The sequence below is a fragment of the Pygocentrus nattereri genome, chromosome 5 (genome assembly GCF_015220715.1).
Source record: "Pygocentrus nattereri isolate fPygNat1 chromosome 5, fPygNat1.pri, whole genome shotgun sequence".
Classification (NCBI taxonomy): Eukaryota; Metazoa; Chordata; class Actinopteri; order Characiformes; family Serrasalmidae; genus Pygocentrus; species Pygocentrus nattereri.
In genome coordinates, this window is record NC_051215.1 from 38,769,474 (window position 1) to 38,789,981 (window position 20,508).

The 20,508-nt window shown below is 38.3% G+C and overlaps 1 protein-coding gene across 4 annotated transcripts in view; it reads right to left on the bottom strand.

Moving 5' to 3' along the window:
- Positions 1 to 15,610, bottom strand: part of myofl (myoferlin like) — a 35,538-nt gene extending 19,928 nt beyond the window's left edge. The window contains exons 1-26 of one of the 4 annotated variants that reach the window (XM_017723197.2): positions 15,351 to 15,610; positions 14,861 to 14,916; positions 14,648 to 14,739; positions 11,430 to 11,538; positions 11,232 to 11,328; positions 10,329 to 10,507; positions 10,110 to 10,238; positions 9,010 to 9,072; positions 8,798 to 8,848; positions 7,981 to 8,011; positions 7,679 to 7,794; positions 6,978 to 7,104; positions 6,772 to 6,875; positions 5,151 to 5,219; positions 5,022 to 5,065; positions 4,821 to 4,903; positions 4,450 to 4,485; positions 4,110 to 4,231; positions 3,707 to 3,820; positions 3,289 to 3,466; positions 3,070 to 3,194; positions 2,179 to 2,288; positions 1,850 to 2,042; positions 1,560 to 1,715; positions 1,264 to 1,395; positions 87 to 250 (exon numbers count right to left, since the gene is read on the bottom strand). In XM_017723197.2, the coding sequence (XP_017578686.1) occupies positions 87 to 250; positions 1,264 to 1,395; positions 1,560 to 1,715; positions 1,850 to 2,042; positions 2,179 to 2,288; positions 3,070 to 3,194; positions 3,289 to 3,466; positions 3,707 to 3,820; positions 4,110 to 4,231; positions 4,450 to 4,485; positions 4,821 to 4,903; positions 5,022 to 5,065; positions 5,151 to 5,219; positions 6,772 to 6,875; positions 6,978 to 7,104; positions 7,679 to 7,794; positions 7,981 to 8,011; positions 8,798 to 8,848; positions 9,010 to 9,072; positions 10,110 to 10,238; positions 10,329 to 10,507; positions 11,232 to 11,328; positions 11,430 to 11,538; positions 14,648 to 14,739; positions 14,861 to 14,916; positions 15,351 to 15,438 (2,768 nt within the window). In that variant the 5' untranslated portion in view covers positions 15,439 to 15,610. Of the gene's footprint in view, positions 1 to 86; positions 251 to 1,263; positions 1,396 to 1,559; positions 1,716 to 1,849; positions 2,043 to 2,178; positions 2,289 to 3,069; positions 3,195 to 3,288; positions 3,467 to 3,706; positions 3,821 to 4,109; positions 4,235 to 4,449; positions 4,489 to 4,820; positions 4,904 to 5,021; positions 5,066 to 5,150; positions 5,220 to 6,771; positions 6,876 to 6,977; positions 7,105 to 7,678; positions 7,795 to 7,980; positions 8,012 to 8,797; positions 8,849 to 9,009; positions 9,073 to 10,109; positions 10,239 to 10,328; positions 10,508 to 11,231; positions 11,329 to 11,429; positions 11,539 to 14,647; positions 14,740 to 14,860; positions 14,917 to 15,350 lie in introns of all 4 variants that reach the window. The other 3 variants (XM_017723190.2, XM_017723183.2, XM_017723176.2) reach the window with 3 other exon arrangements.
- Between the last annotated feature and the right edge of the window lie 4,898 nt (positions 15,611 to 20,508).

Sequence of the window (20,508 nt, forward strand, 5' to 3'; positions counted from 1 at the left end):
ATCACAAACAAATTCTTGAGCACGCACAATGCACAATACGCTCTCACATGTCTACATTTTTGTGTTTCACTGTTAGCACATCTCACCATCTCTCGGGATCAATGAACCAATCCCCTTCCCACTCCCAGCCGCGTGGTGGCAGGAAGCACTCCTGCTTCAGCTTTATCTTCCCAGTCACATCAGAGAATTTATGGCGACCTACAAGGCCTGTGGTGCCCCACTTTCCAAACATCTGAGCCTGGTTCTCATACTGTAAGGGAGCAAACACAGAGAAAACACATGCAACACTTTATTTCTATGGTCTACTATAGATGCTTCCTAAATGCTAGACCCTATATTTAAACCTCGATGTTACCCCTTGGCTTATACAACAAAAAATTCTTTCCCCTCTTTCTGTCAAATGTGTAGATTCTAAATGTTCATTCATTACCATATTTGTGTTTGTAAGTAGATAAAACAATGATATGTAAAAATGACATATAAGGAGTACTCTCTCTGGTCAGTTGCAGTTGTATTGAATTTAGAATGCAAACTTGGTTCAAATTCTGTTTTTCAATGTTTTCCAATTCAGTGTTATTTCTGTTTTTACCTGCACTTTTTCAGGGTTTGGTGGGGGGACCTTTTGTCAGGAACAGCTCTAATGCGTATCTTGTTTTGTGGAATCAACTTTTACAATGCTTTTGTTATTTTCTGACATGAAAATCTACCAAAAAATTCTCGACCATTACTTTAAAACAAGATTCAATGCTGTAACTTAAAAAATAAGAATCCTGAAATCTTATGTTAACTTCAAATAATAAGTCAAAACAATTTTAACAGAGTGTTGTAACATTCTGTTAACTTCAAATTGGAAAGGTCATGCACATTAATTTGTGTTTTTTGCGTTATGTAAAGAGATTCCCTGAATCTTTTGGTAACATGAATGAAATACTTGACATCTTTGCAACCCTTCAGCATTTTCAAACTGTTGGAGTTTAACCCATCCTTGCTCATTTAGGATGAGGTCTTTCCTGGAACACTAACCATAGGCCTAATTCTAATTCCAGCCATAGTTCTCATAATCATAATAATAATAATAATAATGTGAGTTTCACCACATTGTTGACAACAGTTTGAACATATAGGAATATATAGGATATAGGAAACCATCAAAATTCAGTACAATTCAGAACAAAACATAATATTACACAATCTGTAAAGTGCACAGCATCTGTTTGGTAACTGTATCTAATTGTTAGTAATACACTAGTGTGGAGGCATTACCATTTCAGCATAGACGCTGAATGTTCCTTCTGCAAAGGTGTTGAACTTCTTTTCATGAGCTGATAGGCCCAGCCATACGTTCAAACGCAGCTGAACAGGAATCTTCACCCCTTTGTTTTTGTCCATTGGATACTGGAAAGAACATGCCAGTATTGAGTATAACACATAATGAGTATTATGCAGGCACAGGCTTGCAAAAGTGTAATCTCCACTGAGATTCATGATGGTGTGAAGCAATACAGATAATGTATAAGAGTAATGTTTCCTTAACACAGCAATAATACAATGAACTTTACCTGCATAAAAATGGTCTGTGTCTTGCCACAGTATTTTCCAGTAGCCTGATCACTGTGAGTTGAGAAGAGCACCTGATTGGCTGGAATGCGGGCATAGGCCATACGCTTCTCTCCTCTCAGCATCCAAATGATGATATCAGGCATGCTGTTCTGAGGCTGAATCAGCAGAGAAATACCTCCATTGAAAAGCAGGCTATACTGCCCTTTTTTTTTTAGACAACTAATCAAACAAGATAAATGAATAATTATTTGAAATAATAAAGCAGCATGTAAAACAGAAAGGTAGTAACCTCCTCTGCAATTTGTTGTAGGCGCTCTAACCACTCCTCTATGTCAGTAAGTGTGGCTTTAACATCAGTGGCCTCCTCCCTCATGTGGCGGGCTGCTTCTCTAATGCTGACGATGGCTCTGTCTCGTAACTTCTTTATCTGAATATCCAGAGCTGTCAGGTTAGCCTTTCCCTCAATATCTGGTAACTGGAAACTAACAGACACAGTGCCAAAGTTTATATTAAATCAATAAGCCCAGTCTAAGGAGCAACAAAGTGATATAATGGCTTCTGGGGTTAAAGACATATAACAACGCTATACCAATAATCTGCTGTTGGTGTACGTTTTACCTGCTGAGGTCCTCAATTAGCTGGTTGATAAGTTTCAGCCAGATTTCAGCTAAACGTGTCTCAGGAACTTTTGCGAATATAGCTGTCTTCAGTGAGGTGACATTGGCTTTCTAGAGAAGACAAGAAAAACATTTTGTGATTACTCCAACCGTTCACCATACACAACAAAGATAAGGACCCCTACAGGGCCATTACAGAGCAGGTGTTATTTAAGTGGTGCATCATTCTTAGTACTGCAGTGACACTGATGTGGTATGGCATATTAGTGTGTGTTGCGCTGGTATGAGTAGATCAGACACAGGAGTGCTGTTGGATTTTTTTAAGTACCACAGTGTCACTGCTGAACTGAGAATAGTCCACCAACCAAAATATCTGGCCAACAGCATCCTGTGAGCAGCATGCTGTAATCATTGGTGCAGGACTAGAAGATGGCCAACACAAACTGTGCAGTAACAGATCAGCTATGAATGGACATCCCAGCAGTGTTGTCTGGTCCACTTGTGCCAGCACAACACACACTGACACACCACCATCACCACATTAGAATCACTGTAGTGCTGAAAATGATACGCCACCCAAATAATACCTGCTCTGTGGTAGTCCTGTGTGACTATATGAATTCCAATTGATTAATTGATTAATCCAAATCCCCCTATAAGCCGATCTGGAAGGTTTATCAGGTTTGTTAGACTGCTCACAGAACGGAAGAAAACATTTAATAATTGTTTAGAGAGCTCACCTGCATATTGCAGCCTTCTGCTATAAGTACACAAAGGCCAGTATCACAATATATTACAAACTATAAATTGTGCAGTTCTAGATTTGTGCATCACAAGATACAATATGAGACATACACTACATAGTACACAAAGTGGAACAGAGAAAACATACCAGTCTATCAGCAGTGAAAAGAACAATATTCACTGCATCCAGACGATGACTTATGTCCTCCCAGAAGGAAGTGAGGATAACAACTGGCTTTGTGTTGGCCCAGGGCAAATAATAGTAATTATTTCCTGTGACAAAACACAGACAATAGGCATTTAAACTTGCCCAGTGGTCCACAGATATGTACCACATTTATCACAGTAGCCATAATAAGCCTCTCACCATCAAACACAGCACAGCTGTATTGCGTTGTAGAGGCTAGCGGTTTGCATGTTGAATCCATCTTGTTGCCATAGTTGCCAATACTGACTTCAAACTGGATTGGTTCCCCTGGCTCCTGGAGCATGCATGCACTGTGGAACACTGCACACAGAGAGTACTTCCTCTTCCGCTGGTATTTCTGCTCAAAGAGGGCCATTCAACAATATTTCACACTTTAACAATTTCTGAATTATGAAATTACTTTAATTTCCTCTTATATTCTTGAATGCCTCTTTAAGCATTTAGTTTAACTTTCTCATATTTTTTTTCGAGGTTTGACTTCCTTAATTCAGTGCTTTTTCACAAATAAAAACATGGCACCAAAACATAGCAACAAAGTCACTTGAAGGAATGACAAGTCTGTGCTGAAAGCCATCACCTGTGCTACTAAGATGTCATCATTGGAGAGGTCATCCACTTTTTTGTCAATCTTGTCATCCAGCCGAGTGGAAAGTTCAATAAGAACCCTCCCTCTGTACGCCACCCCCTCACCCTGTGACACACACACATGCTATAACACCATCCTTGACTACAGCCACAATGTTGATTTTGAGTAAAGCCTAGCCATACTCAAAATAGTCAGGGTAAAGCCTACCCATAAAACATTTCAAAGAATTCCTTGTAAAAAGCAAACAATGACAAATCATCATAAAATCTTTAGGCAAGTGCTTGCAAATGCCTGCTGCGTGACTGTCCAAGAACCCACTTTAAGAACCCATTTTAAGAAATGCAGTAATTTACCTATGCCTTAACAGTATGATGAATTCATATATGACACTTACTTTTCCTAAATTGAGCTCCTCATATGGGTCAGAAAGATCAGAGAATTCCCTCAGACTCCCATAGAGGTTTAGGTAACAAGGGCCAAAAGCCGGGAGAAAGCCAACCTCAGTCCCAACTCGTTCTACTAAAAAGAACAGAGCTGTATGTTATAGACTACAAGACAGTTAGAGTTCATATATATATATATATATATATATATATATATATATATATATATATATTACACTAGTGACATAGCACCAAAATATTCATATATTATTCTTGAGATTTTAGGAGGTATCATAAGCAATAATAACACTTATTAAATCAGAATTTTCAAAAATATATAAATGTAAATACCTTCTGCTGCTGGAAGCGTTCCATTTTCAAATGTCTCTGCTAAAGAAAAAAATGTATTTGAGACCAATTTAACAATTTTATATGAAATTTGATTATATATTATGTCTCAACAAAACTTTGTTTCTTCAAAATTATAACTTTACAAGAGAAGGAAAAACATTATTTTTGTTATGTGAAAAAAAAAAAAATAGAGATACATGGTTTTGTTCAGACAGTGACAATATGGTCCTCGTAGAGACTAAATGATTACATTTTAGAATTAGATGAATTACTTATTTAGTTTACCACTTTTGTCAAGGATTGCCATGGAATTGTTTCGATGTATCATCCATACAGTTCACCAGTTGCAAGGCAGAAATGGGGAACATTACCTTCAATTTCCCCACCAGAAGATGCTATTTTGGTCAGATCTAAGTAAGTGGTTCCTACAGCATCATTGCTTGAGAAGCGATCCCTGCCAAAAAGGAAGTAACGTGACAATGTAGGGTTAAATATGATGTAAAACAGAGGGAGGCAACTCTTCCCACAGGTCACACATACTTTTGTCACAAATTGGTAACTGAGGAACTTACCAGTCAAACATAGTAAGTTTGATGCGCTCACACATTGATGGGAACTAAAAAAATTAAAGAGACACAGATAACCACCTGCAATATATTCCACTAAAAGCATTCACAATCATATATTGTCATGCTTCTTACCTTAACCTGCATGTTTACCAACTGGTTCCATTCAGGATTTGCATTCTTCTCAATGATCTTTGTGCATAGCTTGAATAGAAATGAAAAGTAAGAACACAGTACATTAAAATCTCAACAGATTTTACAGTTCTACTTCAACAGTGAACATCTGGACTTGTGGAATGGTGATGAGCACTTTGGTCAATTAATTTTCGAAAAATGAACTTTTATTATTTTGTGACTGTATAAAATCTACATATGTCTCATACTTGTATTTGTATTATGAACATATTGTCTTTCCCATTCTATTGCATGAAAAGAGAGATTCTTAACTTTTTTATTCAATATCTTTAGCATTAAAACTGGTTGTCAAAACTCAACACTTCTACAGTACAGACCAAATTGCTTTAATTCCATGTCACTCAGTAGAGTTGTGTGCAAAGATCTGGACACCCCTGGCCATATTCTGAAGTGAAAAGAAATAAACATAGCTTTTGTTGCAAGCTATTCTTCCTGTAAATATTAACACAGTTACTTCTTATTTCATTAAATATAAAAAATAGGAGAAAATAGTAATTGTGCCTTGTGTAAAAGTTTGGACACCCTCCTAAGTCAGTACTTATTAACATCCTCTATAACAGATATCATATTTCGCAATTATATAGTAATGTTTTATGCAGCCAGCTCAGGGGTTTTTCTGCTCTTGTTTAAAGAATTTTCACTCACTCTTCATTGCAGATCGCTTTTATTTCTGCTATGGTCCTGTGTTGTCTTGCATGCACAGCATGTTTAAGATCCACTCACATATTTTTAGCAATGTTAAAGTCCAGGGACTGTGGGCCATGCCAAAAGGTTTATGATGGATTGTGTCTTGTTGTGGAAACCAATCTTTCAGCTTAAACTTCCTGAATGATGAAGTCACATTTACTTCCACAATTTGCTAATATTTTGTGGAACAGTTTTCTTGGTCTAAGATTTTGCATTGACTTACACAGTTCCCCTTAATGGTAGTTCTTAATGACAAGTCAGTGGAAATTGCGAGCTGGAACTGCTTGATATCTTTTTTGTAGCCTCTTTTTTCCCTGCTTTTTACCTTCAATTTCATTTTACCTTCACATCCTCAGGCAGCTTTAAGCCTATGGTTGTTGAGTGTTAAGTAAACGAGGGTTGAAAAGGGGGAGATTTTTTTTACACTCTGGAATTGTCACCTGCAGACAGTTCCTAACAACATTTCTCGACCTGCCTAACCAGTCAGAATGAGTGATTTAAGTTCTGAGGCGTTATGACTGAAAATGCCTTACAACTTTTACACACATGATAATCACTATTTTTTGTTTGTGCATTAGCATTTGCAGAAAAATGATGATTTATAAAAAAGACTTCTTTTCAAAAAATCTACCAAATGTAATTTGGTCAGCGGTACCCAAACATGTGCATATCAAAAGGTCCTGTACACTCTGCACTCACTACTAATCACAATATAATGAAACTTTATAGCAACTTCATGGCAATTTCATAGAAAAATGCTGCAAAAAAAAAGGGCTGTTACATCAAGTCTTCACTTCAGAAAGGTTTGGGCTATTAAACATTGTTAGAACATGAAACATGTTAGAAAACAGCAAAACAAATCACCCAGTTTTACCTTTTTGCCTGCAAAGCTAACTTCCAAAAATGGATCCACAAGATTTTTCTTGTCACTCTCTCCTCCAAACATATGCTTCACTGACTGGGCAAAGGCATCATCCACTAGACAATTTGACAAAAAAAAAAAAAAACAACAATGTCAAATCCACTGTAACAGTAATGCAATGAGGCTGCTACTTTCTCATAGTATGTTGAAAGGCTCACTCTGTGGCATGTCCTCAGCACGGTACACTTTTAGAGAGAGTGTGGCTGAGCGCAGGGTGACCCCAGCGGGCAGCAGTAGGTTGCTCTCAATGTCATCCACTTCTTCAATCTGTTCTCTCTTTTCTACCTGCACAGCCAACATACAAATCAACACATCAAACTTCGCTCATTCTGATAGAGACCACTGAACTGAACTGAAGACTCTTCAAAGCGCTTTATATATACATATATGTGTATATACACCACATAAGATGAAAAATTTCTTTGCTATTTTATGTTGAGAAACATTATCCTTGAATTTTTGCTCTCAGTAGATCACGCAGTCTTTCACAGAATGGTGAACCCCTCTCCATCTTTACTTCTGAAAGACTTTATTATTGAAGACATATTATTGACCTGTTGCCAATTAACCACCAGGTGTTTTTTAAGCATTACACAACTTTACCAGCCTTTTGTTGCCCCCGTCGCAACTTTTTTAGAATGTGTTGCCAGCATCAAATTCAAAATCGCCAAATATTTTTCAAAAACAATAACATTTCTCAGTTTCAACATTTGAAATGCTGTCTTTGAAGCATTTTCAATTAAAATATAGGGTTTAAATGATTTGCACATCATTTCATTTTTGTTTTAATTTACATCTTTCACAGCATCCCAACTTTTTGAAATAGGGTTGTAAATCAGAAAAATATCTGTCCACATACCGGTGGGTCATCTCCAGTTCCCATGATGATCATGCTGACTTTCAGGTAACCCCGAGCTCCTGAGCTAGAGTCATCAGGGTCACTCAACAGCAGCCACTTCCTCATGATAGCATGGGCTTCACACATTACAGAATAAATGATGTACAAATGGTACAAGACATTAAGATACATAAGAAAAACAGTTCTAACTGTAGTGTTGTCATGTGATAAATAATGTGAAAAGGTTTCTGCAGTCTAGCTATGACTGCTTCTTTGCAAAATATAAAGCATTAAGCAATATAATTTACACAGTCTTTACATACCAGGTTCATCATAGACGTAGCCCACATCCAGCTGTTGAGGTGAGTACAGTAATACCATTGAAATCAGTCACTTTGTGGAAAATAAAAATTGACCTCTAGCAGCTTCTTTAACTCCTCAAACTCTAAGGACCAACTGGTGCAGATACATACAGTCATATGTAACTTTGGTCACTCCTGGTCAAAATCAAGTGAAAATAAATTCACATCCTCACACACTTCTGCTGGTTATTAGCTGAATTTAGCATATTCAAAAATGTAAACCACAAAATGTAGGTTGTGAAAAGTTAAGGCACACTTAAAATGCTTTAGTTTTTCCCAATATGTTAAACTCACCAAATAAGTTGACAATGTGCACTAAAGTTATCAGTAATGTCACATTTAAGTTCTCTGTAGAGGCTATGCTCCCTTATTCTCACAGAAAATCAATAAAACATGTTACACTGGATGTGTTCCATCCATTCACACAAAAGGCTTCAATTCCTGAGTCTTACTTATTAAAAGTAAATAACTCAGCTGTCCTATTTTTATTACAGTGAACTAAAACAATAAGTTAAAAGAATGTGACTCAAGCGATTATTATTCTGTTGATTTTCCTGTTTCGTGCTCAACTTAAACTTAAAGCAGTCAGTTTATCAACTTTTGTAAATTAAAATGATTGTTTTTTTTACAGAATACCTTTTATATTGGCTAATATAATAGTTATAGTTACTGACTAATTTACACTTGATAATAAGCCTTGTGCTTAATAATGGAATAACAAGCCTAAAGTTTAAGGAGTTAAAGCCTTGAGAGGCTGAGTGAGTGGATCATAGATTACCTTGAACTCCCCCAAAAGACTGTCTGATCTCAGGGAGAATGAGTTATAAACCTAGACACAGAGTGAAAGTCTCATTATACTCCATCATAAAGCTGTTAATGTCAACTACAGTATGGTTATCACTAAATGCAAAACTTTTTCTGCAGAAAACAGCAACCTAAACAGACATGAAAGACCATAATTAAATAAGTGATTGTGCATGGTCATCTTACCCTGATGTAGATGTTCTCATCTAATAGCTCTGAAGGCAGCATATTGACATTGTAGAAGAAAATCTGCAGGAATATTTAAAGCTGTAAATAAAAGTGACAATCAATGTGTTCTACTTCAGCAGCACTAGTACTTCAATTTCTACAAATTTGCACATTTGATATGGACAGAACCTCCCTCTTTACAGCTTACCATTGTCCTAACTGTTCCACCACTCAACCACCGTTTAACCACATGACCTGCCTAAAATTTAGATCTGGGCCACATAAGACAGTAGTGACCCAGTTGTAGTCATCACTGTTAGAAGTTGTGGTTTAAAGTTGGCTGTCAAGTGGGTTTGGTACATCACATGCATAATCTATTAATAGACTGAGACTGTGATGTAAGCAAGGTGTGCAGGGTTGTCACAGAAAACACTGCATCTATGTGTGAAGATGCCCGTGTCACAATGTGGCTCAGTAGAGAAGATGAGAAAGACTCACTGAAGAAGCTGGCCAGAGGAGTCAGAAGGAGAGGAAAGTAAAGAACCAGCAACTTTAGGAAATGACAAGAGCAGGACAGGCCACAGCAAAGCCACAGAGTCCACAGAAACCCAGACAGAGCAAGATTCTTTAGGAAAGCAACACTGTAACAAAATGCAGAGACTAAATCAGTCTGAAAGGCTCCAAGTTGCATAGTATGCACTTTATTGATTAATACTGGACTGTGCTTACCTTCCGTAATTAAACACAGGGGTTTCTGTCCATTACATCAACTAGAACAATTCAAGTGTTTCACTCCAAAATAATGTATACCCCTTTATTACAATTTTGGATATAAAGAGTTATTGAGAATACAGTTAATGTTAAAAAAAAACATTTTAATTTCTCTAATGAGGGTGGTATTAATCGTAGCATAGCAATAATATTTCTAGTAAGTGTAAAGCCCACTCCCAAGAACGTATACCATTATTCAAAGTGGTCTATAATGTGTTTTGGAATGAAAACCTTTCAATTATTCACTTCCAATTTTGATTCCATATTTCAGTAAAGAGCATAATTCTATATTTTAAAATTAATCTAGAAGTTCATTCTGAGCTTAAGCATACTAAAAACCACCATACCTCATCAAAGAATGGATTGTTTCCTCTCCTGATCCTTGTCCTGTGTGTCTGCCCACAAACACTCACTTTGACGACTGGTTTGATGTTATTGCCAGGCAACTGCCGACCCTCGATGATGCGAATGCGAATCTAACAAATAGCCAGGTAGTTACGATAGAGCACTCAAGATCTTCCTTTCATCACTTATAAACTATGTCTGAACTGTTAGGAAAGGCATACCTGGAAATCTTGGGGTTTGTTAGCCAAAGCTTTCTGCCTCTTCCGGCCCATACGCATCATCTTTTGGGGAGGTTTTCCAGGTTGTCCAGGTGTGGGAGGCTCTCCAGAAGCCCTTGTGTCTCCCCACTCTCCAGGATCTTCATCACCATCAGTTCCATCTTTGCCAGCAGGGGACACAGCTAGAGGGGGCGTTAAACAATTGTTCACAAACTGTAACAACAACTTCATCCAGGTATGCTCTATAAAGCCTAGAGATATATTTCTTATACTTTAGTTTTTATGTTAAAAAGATGTCCATAGAGACATTTCACTTTTTGTAAGGTAAATAAATGAATGAATGAATGAATAGATAAATAAATAAGTATTCAAGCAAGCTGCTGGGACATAAAATACAAAGGTCCCAACATAAATGCAATGATCAGTTGTGGATCAGTTAAAAGTGTTAAAGGTTAAAAGTAAACATTGACCAACACGGCTACTGAGTGGTTGTAGGATATGTCACAGTTGCCTCCATATATTGTATGTCATGGGAGTCTTTTCTTTAGTTGTTTTTTCCCATATGTGTTCTGCCACTGATTTGCATCGTCATTTCCATATTGTATGAAAGCACACTGGCCCAGTATAAAGCAGGCAGCATTCTTGCTCTTATTCCTGCAGTGCAGTCCAGTTCCACTGATCCAGAGCAGCCCAAACAAATGGGAGCTGATCATGAACAGATAAAGCATAATAGCAAAGATCGTATCTAATGTAAGGGAAGTTCTTTTCAGTGGCAGGGAAATAATTTAATGTCCTTACTAAACATCTCAAGACTCGTGCAAGCAAATTTTCTAAAAAACAGCATCATTTATAAGACAGTATGCAGTAAGATACCTAAAGAGAAAAAAACAAACCATAGTGACTTACCTGATTCTCCTGCTGGAACATCTCCATCAATCTGTGCATTTGGGTTAGGAGGAGCACTGGCAGGAGGCTCATATCCAATCACTAAATTGATTGTTGCCTAAAACAAAACAAACCAGAAACATAATGAATGTTTGCATATGGTTCTGCAGTTTACAGAACTAAAATTTCTGCAAACTCCAAAACTACAAGCTGGAATACCCCTATATCTTGCTTCTTCTCATTGATGAGAGGAACATTCCGTGAAGGCAGAGACCTTGCCTGACCACTGGCTAGGTCCCGGAGGGAGATTTTCGTAGAGCCAATCAATCTGTAAAACACAAGAATAACAAAGCATAAAGCAAACAGTATAACCCACGTATAGAGAATGCATGCTATACAGTAATGTGCTTTGTATGTGTTAATTAAAGCATATCAAAGACTCCTGCTGGATAATTGTTACACTAATATGTCAGGAAAATTGATGGATTAAAGTTTCCCTTGACTCAAATGTGTGTACTGTTTCCACATGAATAAAATAAGTTATGTCAGCACAATTATTGACAAAAGTAATTAGAGTGAAAGCCAAAACTGAGTTTATGTAATATACAGTATTTTATTCTTGCCAAAATAGCACATTTAAACCAAGTACAAGTAATGCATTACTTTTTTTCAGTGCAGTTTACAAAACAAATGAAACTCACTCTAAAAAGAGTATTATAAATGTTTAGTTGATCAAACCTCCCCCACAAAAACAGGAAACATTTAGTTTCACTTCTCACTACCTGCAGCTGGGCCTCTGAGGCTCACTCTCTTACTGGTGGCTAATGGACACCTTTGAAAGTCTCTAGCTCTAATTATGCAATGGCAAATAACTGAGTCACAGGGACACAGCCCTGGCAGATGCAAGTACAGGGTGGGCTCAACGGATGTATTTCAACATTTCTGCACTAAGTGAACCATGAAAAAGTGACTGAGCTACAAAAAAGAATCATCCTTGGTTTTATAAAAGTCACAATCTTATAAGGAAATATACCTTTTTCCTTTATTAATGCTGTATTGATGCAGGTTAACTTGAAGTTTGTAATGAATATGTATGAGCCAATAGGCATTGATAAACAAGGCAGTGGCTAAAAATGAAAGGAAATGATCATGCCACGTTCATGTTCTAGTGGAGAGACTTCCGTACAGCACAAAATGGGGCTACCCAGGGGCGTGCTAGGGAAAGCGAAGCTGGGAGTAATTAGCCTGAGCCACAGTCATGAGTGCCATGCAAGGAAAAATACAGGCAGCAGCCAAAGAAGGCGGAGCCCCAGGCTGAGCTCTGAAGCAAGCTCTATAGCTGCCTGCATTGTCATCTGTGCGACTAGTAAGCTTTAGCATCACAAATGTGCTAGCAACAAGCAGTTTTGTTTACAGTGTAGTGAGGATGATTCACTGGTTAATTTTAGAGGTTTGGAATAAATTAAGAAAAACAATTTAAAAGGAAGATTACAAATTTTAGGAACCAAATTTTGTTGTACGCACACATTTAACCCCTTAAATGGCCATGGCCCAATGAAGGGCCCAACATTTTATTACACACTTCTGAAGCCTAAGAACAACATTTAAGGGGTTAAATGTCAATCAGTGTCTCCATAACAGAAAAATCATTACTCCTGAGCTCTGTTACTATATCTGACCACAGGCCTATTTTAGGGGGAACTGAGCTATGTCCATTATGACAAGCTTCCATCACAACAATAAAGTGCTTATGTATACGCATTACATATGATAGCACATAGCACCTTTAGGTCAAGGTGATGTGAAACAGAGGCTATCAGGACAAGAGTAAGGTGTGAGGTGTGTTTCATTTTACTGTTTACATCCCTCCACAAAAAAAGACTCAACTACATTCCACATCCAGGAACAAGAGCAGATATAAACAACAGGCCCCTGAGTAAAAGGCTCCAGTTAGAGTGAGAGTTGGAATTCTGAATCTGTCTAGAATTCTGAGTCTGTTTTAGTTGGAACTGTGAATCTTCACTTGTTGTGGTCTTCGGAATATGTGCCAGAACTAATAGAAGTGTGTTGATGGTCCACTTTTTGTTTACTAAAACTGGATTTAGCCCATTGGAATCTCAGAAGAGATGAAAATCAAATATTCAAAAGCAGCTGTGATCCCTCACACTACATGTTGGCCACACATTCCAAGCAGAAGATATTTTTAGATGGTTTGAAAAGCTAAACAGAGTTCAGTCCCAAGTGATCATATATTATAAGCTATGAGTCACTTCTTAACCAAACAGCAAGCTCAAATCTCTCTCTGATGAGCCCTCTAGTGCATTCCCAAGGCTGAGATATAGCTACAAGGATAATGTTATTGCACAGAAAAGTGTGCCAGCATAACGGCATTTCAGGCAGTTTCCACACAAGCCACTAAAATATATTTGCTGTCTACTGGAAACAAGTCTTCACATGTGCTTCCACGTTACACACCGTGCGCTGGGAGGCTAGTCACTGCCCACAGACAATGGAAAAAAAAAACCTGAGTGTGTGTAGTTTAGCAATCTCTCCAGAAGAGGAATCTTGAGAATGACTCAGACGTTTTAGGCAAGAAGTTCCAGCACAGGGAAAAAGCCCTTCTCACCAACCAGTACTGCTAAACCATCGATTACAATGGGCAGCTGTGTCTGTACTTCCTATGTGAACAAAGAATGCATTCATGCTAAACCTGCCACAAAAACACATCTTACATTAAAATGAGTCTTACAATCCGACAGTCCATGAGTGAGGTGTCCTTGAGCAAGACATCTAACCCCCAACTGCTCCCCGGGCTCCGGGCAAGTGTGCTCACTGGCCCCTAGTGTGTGTGTTCACTAGTGTGTATGTAGTGTTTCACTTCACGGATGGGTTAAATGCGGAGGTGGAATTTCCCCAGTTGTGGGATCAAAAAAGTTTCACTTAACTTAAAGTTGCAGTGCAGACCTCTGTGCTTTGCCTGTTATAGTAAGCTTTAAGGGTGGATACAAGCTCTCCTCTTACATAGCATGGCAAGTACAGGCATGGTCAACAGGTGTGGTTGTGCGGGTGATGCTTGCACAGGTTATGTCTTCTCAAAAAATCAAATTAGTTAACTGCCTTATCTTATTGCTACTGTTGCACAGCTTTTTTTCACAACCAAACAACTGATAAACTGAAAGACATCAAAACAGGCCAAAACAAGGTTCAGACTTTCACTCTCAGCACAGCGAAGTAGGATAATAAGCACCTTTAAAATGACAAGGGTCCCCCTCAGAACACTCACAGGGAGCTCCACACATTCAAGTCATGGTATCAGTAAGCATAGGCCTAACTACATACATAAGAAACGAATGAGTATTTTGGCCCATACGTGACATTACATGCTTATTAATGTTGAATACAGACCTGTAAAAGAGAGCTAAATGTGATGTACATACTTGTCCTTGCCAATGGTCTCATAGTCTTTAACAACCACTTCAATGAATGAGGAAGAATCCAAAGATGAACCTTTCAAATCAAACTCAATGACCTAAAGTGGCAAAAAAAGACAAACATGTTTCGTAAACGTTCTTATCACAAGATAATGATTATTTATCTACACTGAAATATCTGAAACAGTACAATGCAGAGTATTGCTCTGATACACTGACCTCATTCCACACTGGATTTAACTCATTGGAAATGGCCTTTGTTTTCTTTTTTTCTCCTGAAAGAGTTAGCACAAAATTAGCTCAAAGACATGAGGCACTTCAGCCTGGCTTTACCACACCAGATACAGAATGTACAAGAGCCCCTCACTGTTTACAAATGCATTACTATGTGAATGAGAAACATAAGATTTATTCAGTCTATAAAACTTGTGAGAGACTGAAGAGGTTTCTATTCCACTCCTTATAAGGAAATCCTCACAGCGGAGAGGCATTATACTGGAAAAGTGGATGTATGGAAGCAGCCAAATTTAGGCGAAACATAGTAAATGCTGCAGATACTTTAATCGCTTTTGTGATTTAAAGACCATAATGTGTACTATATATATAGCATATAACTATATGCTAATCCTGCAGGCTAATGTTACATCTTTTCAATTGAAGCGGAATAGAGAAGTCGAGCAGTAAATGTCGAAATGAACACCAGACTCACCTCTGAAAATAACTCCGGCTATGGGATCTGGATTGCCAAGAGTCTTTTTGGGAATCCCTTTTGCGCTCTCAACCACTACCTTCAGCATGGTGCAAGCGTTGGGAGTGAATTCTCTGAGGAACAGGACCCCTCTTCATGGGTAGGAGGGTCGATAGGTAGCAGGTTAGTGGACGAGAATGGGGGATTGGAGTGTGATATGGCGCAAATTAGCTTAGATAAACTCGAAACTCCACCCTTTTAACCAGAGTCCTCTGATTGCGTCCATAGACCAGGCAGCGTCTGCTGGGACTGAACTGCAGCTCTGTGTTCAACTCACTGAATAATCAAATTCTGTGTGAAACCAGCGCCGCCACAGATGTGATTGAAAAAGAAGAAAAATGAGATTTAAAAGGTGTTTAAGCGTTGTGCGTTTCTGTGTTGGTGTACTTAGTTTTTAGAAAGCGGTTAGTAAAACGTAGCAAAGAGCGCACTTAGTCCGCCACGAACACAGGAACGTTGCAGCTGTGTTCCAGCGCCACCAAGTGGACTTTGGGAAACATGCATGTAAAATGAAAATTCCTGCCACCTTAGTCACGTTCGTTCAGGTACATTTGACTTAAAGGAGAACTCCACCGATTTTTTTTTTACTGTTTTCACGGTTTATGGTTAAGACATAAACAAAGTCATTCAGAGTGGTCTGTTGTGAAATGATTCATCTGTGAAGAAGCTCACAGATTCAGATTTCTTTACAGCGGTAGTGATAGGAATCAGGAGTCACCATGACTACAACACAGATAAAGCCACCATCCTAAACGACCAGTGACCCAACACGTGTCTTCTAAGGTTTTATATGGAATGTTCATAATGGTAAAATACTGGAAAGCCTGAAAAAAAACTTTTTTCGGGGGGGGTATTTTGCCTCCAACACCCTGCATGTAACGACTCGTCATGCCAAAACTCTCGTTTAACAATATCTTTAGGCACTATATTCATAACCATTTTGTGTAAGAACTGTCTGTGAGGAATGTCTGGTCCTCATTACTACCACTGTGAACATTTCTGACTCTTCGGTTTCTCTAGAATGGAGTATTTCACATCAAATCAGCCTGAATGACTCCGTTTACATCTTAACCATGTAACTATGTGGAACTTTTAAAAATGTGTGGAGGTATCCTTCAAAAAAATGAACCCTGTTAACCCTTTCAAACCCTGCGTCCATTCTGGACATGACCTCTCTCACAGTGTTCCAGCGCCACTGTGGTGTAAGGAAATAAGCGCATAATGAATACGGCACAGATGGATAGTCACATTTTCTGTCATATGTAGGCTACTCGTGAAACATTTTGATGGATGTACCTTTACAATGATATTTTCCCTTCTGTCCATTTATTTGTAAGGAAAGGAATCAACTTCCATTGCTAGATTTTGAGTGTGTTCAAGTTCAGATATTTCACCCTGTGAGAAGATCTAATCATGTATAGATTATGTTCAATAGGCTTACTAGCATGCCTTTTTATGCTGTACCACAAACCAAATCGTTATACAGCCTCCAGCTTTGTACCTACACTCAAAATTCCAAAAAGCAAACTGCTGTAAACAGTGGTGCATTCTGGGAGATACAGGGCCAGCTTCTTGTTAAGAAGTTAAAATGGTGGATTTCACAGCTGTTATTTGCCCAGCACGCTGGGAAAGTTGGCGGTACTTCATTCTTCAGCAGCCGTCTCTGAATACTTTAGGGATGAGGTGGCGCTTCAGTCCCTTCTGGCTTCGTCAGTTCTTGTTAAATTCTTATTTATAGTTTCTTCTTCAGTTAATTTTCTTCATCTTTTAACATGTTAATGATATGTTTGAATGTATTTTATGTTTTGTTGTTCTCCCTGTGATGTGTTTCAATTAGACTGTATTTCATCCTATAATGTTACAGCTAATAGATTGGGTTTGGTTATTGCCATTTTTGTGGTCTTACGAGTGGTTTAAATGCATCTTCTGTGATGTTGTGTTGGTTGTGCAGTGTGCTGTTGTAGTATGGTTCTCTTAACCATGGAACAATGTGTGTGAACATTAGAGCATTTGCGATCAAAAGCCAGCTAGATAGAGATTCAGGCTGCTTGCATACTACATAATACAACTGAGGATAGTTGTGAGTGCATTAGAATGCATTTGCGTTGTTGTGAGTGTGCATTTACAGAGCTGTACATCTGAAATACATCAGTGCAGGGAAAACAAAACTGGAAAAATACAGCAATCAGCCTTTACATTTCATTGAGAGAACATGCCATTGCACAATTTGCATAAGTGTATGTTACCCTGTTGGTTTATAAGGGAAACTTGGCTGAAATTCACAGTGGTAAATGGGGTTTTGTTTGTTTTGTTGTTTAGACAGTTCATTTCAATCAGCTTCAATCTCATTAGGCAGCTGCTATAGCCCATGTGTCAAACACAAGGTCTGCAAAAGGATTTCAATTAGAGCGCTTGAAAAAGCACTCTGTTGTTATCTCTCATACTTCTTATTCTTCTTCCACACTTTTCTGCAATTAATACAGCTCGCGCCGCTTAACGTACAGACTCTGTTCAAACTGTGTTTCGAAGATCTCGGCGCTGTGATTTGTGCTGTGCATTTTTGAAGTCGATCGGATTGGTAGTTTTTAATAAAATTAAGTTTAAAAATAAAAAAAAAACCTCCCTTAAGAATGAATCGTTGATGTCACAGCAGGCCACTCACAGTCTCACAGACACAGCTGTCACACAGGGAATCTGCTTTAAAATCCTTAAACTTTCAGTTTTAAATGGTAGAGAAACTCGTCCTTTCCGAAACCTCAAAATAGCAGGCCACTCAGTCTCACAGACACAGCTGTCACACAGGGAATCTGCTTTAAAATCCTTAAACTTTCAGTTTTAAATGGTAGAGAAACTCGTCCTTTCCGAAACCTCAAAATATCTCATCATTTTATCAATTAGCTTTAGAGATATGAGCATTTGTTTGGTACTAGGCCCCATTCACTCCCATGTAAATTTCTCAAGATCAGAATCTGCTTATTTCAAGACTTTCTCTGTGTTTAACTTGTCATAGCTCAGACATTTTCTTCTCAATACACACAACATTACACCAAGATAATCTTCAAGGGATCTTATCTCACACCATCTATCCGGTTAAGCGATAGAGTAAACATTTTCCAAGTTATGACTGTTTGTTCAGAGGGTGCAAATCGGACTCAAACAAGGCTTCTCCACTAAGAGGTGCATAATAGCAGAGTGACAGTTAATTTGAATGACTCTCCCCCTTCCCCCTCAAACACATACATCTCTCCCTCTCACACACACCACACAGACACACACACATAGACACATACCTAAGGAGGTGTTGTTCATCTACACAGAAACACACACAAACACACACACTTGCAGCTCTTTTCAAGCAGTTCCTTCAGGAAATGCACATCTAGTTTTCTATTAATATTGGCCTGATTCACAATGCCCTGCACTACAGTCCCCAGTGTGCACTGCAACATGTGTGCTCTGACTCTTCTATCCTAACAGCAGTCTATGGGAAAGCGGTTACATCTTTTACACAATTCCACACCACTCATATTACCAAACACACTAGCTTCATTTACACCTAATGTTAGCTCAGCAGCTCAGAAATGGAACCCTTTCAGACTCTGCGTCCATTGCGATGGACACCATGTGTTTCCTTCTTTATTATGTTTTGTTGAACATAACACCAATTGAGACCTCTTGTTTATTAGAATAGACATTTACCTGACAATAAGGCAGAGTAAGGGCTCATTTGAACAAATTTTATCTGATTTAAAACTACTTTTTCATCACGTTATGAGTTTATTTTGCTGTTTAGGTATCGATTGTGAAATACAAAAGTAAAATATCAGTTATAAAGGAACAATGTTAAACAGGATTTTTTTATTATTTTATTTTATTGTCCATTACAGTGGACAGTGGGTCTTGTTGTACATTTTTCAGGCTATTTTGGCACTGCTGCAAAAATTTTACTTTGCAATCACAGTGTATCCAGACAAATAATACATTAAATGCAGTATGTAATAATCTGAACAATATTTAGTCTACAGAGTGGAAACATCTCAATGATGAGATGATGATGACAATGAAGATGTAGATAGTGCAAGACCCTCAGAAGTAGGTGAGTGTAACTCTATGAAATCACTATTATCACAGTATAGTAAAGTTTGTTCTAAAATAAATATAAAGATATGGGCAAGAAGTTGTTGTTGAGGCAGTACACGATGATGATCAGGGCAGGAAAATGAGAAGAAATTGTCAGATTTTGTGAATATGGTCCTTATGCTAACACGACAAAGAAAAAAAACATCCAGTGGCATCATACTCCTTATACTCATGTGTTGTTTACTAGGGAAGATCCTATCACAAACACCACTAAACCATTAACTTTAACACCGACCATCCACTGCAATGAACATTTAAAAAAAGTTTCAATTAAGAATATATCAGTAAGCCTGAAAATCACATCCAAAAAGGGAAAAAGAAATAAAAGGAAAAAAGTACAATCTTTGTGGGCCCTTGGAATTGTCCAAAACCCCCACCCCCTGTAGCAGGTAGCAGAGGGTAGAGTATTAAGTACAATGGCGAGATATTACCACTTAGTTCTAGTGAAAGCCTAGCCTACTTATTATGCAAGCACATGCCAAAGTGTGTCAAAATATGTAAATATTAGGATTTGAAAACCTATGTTGATGGTATGTAGGCCATAGTCTACAAGAATTTAGTGTTAGCACATTTGGATCATTTTGTAATGACCATTATCATCCAGTAGATGGCACTAAAAGATAACTTCTTATTCTGAGAAAAGGACTAATTGCTGATTATTTTGCGCCAATGAAGTAGGTTAGCAGAGGGCGTCTCTCTGGTCTTCAGACCCCTAGACAGCCTATTTTGTTGCAGTTTACTTCCCAACAGGCCTGAGCCTTCACCTGCGTTTCTGTGGCTCTCGATCACCTGGTGTGTGGAGCTAGAGCAGAAAAAAATAAAGACTGGCTGGTGGGTACTAAGTACAGGGCTGAGAAACTACAAGCTGAGATACAAGGAGCCTTTAGATAAATGCTGCTGGAAAGAAACAGCATTCCACATTGGTCTACGATGGTTTGTGCTGGTTTAGCTGGTCACCCAGCATGATCGTACTAGCATC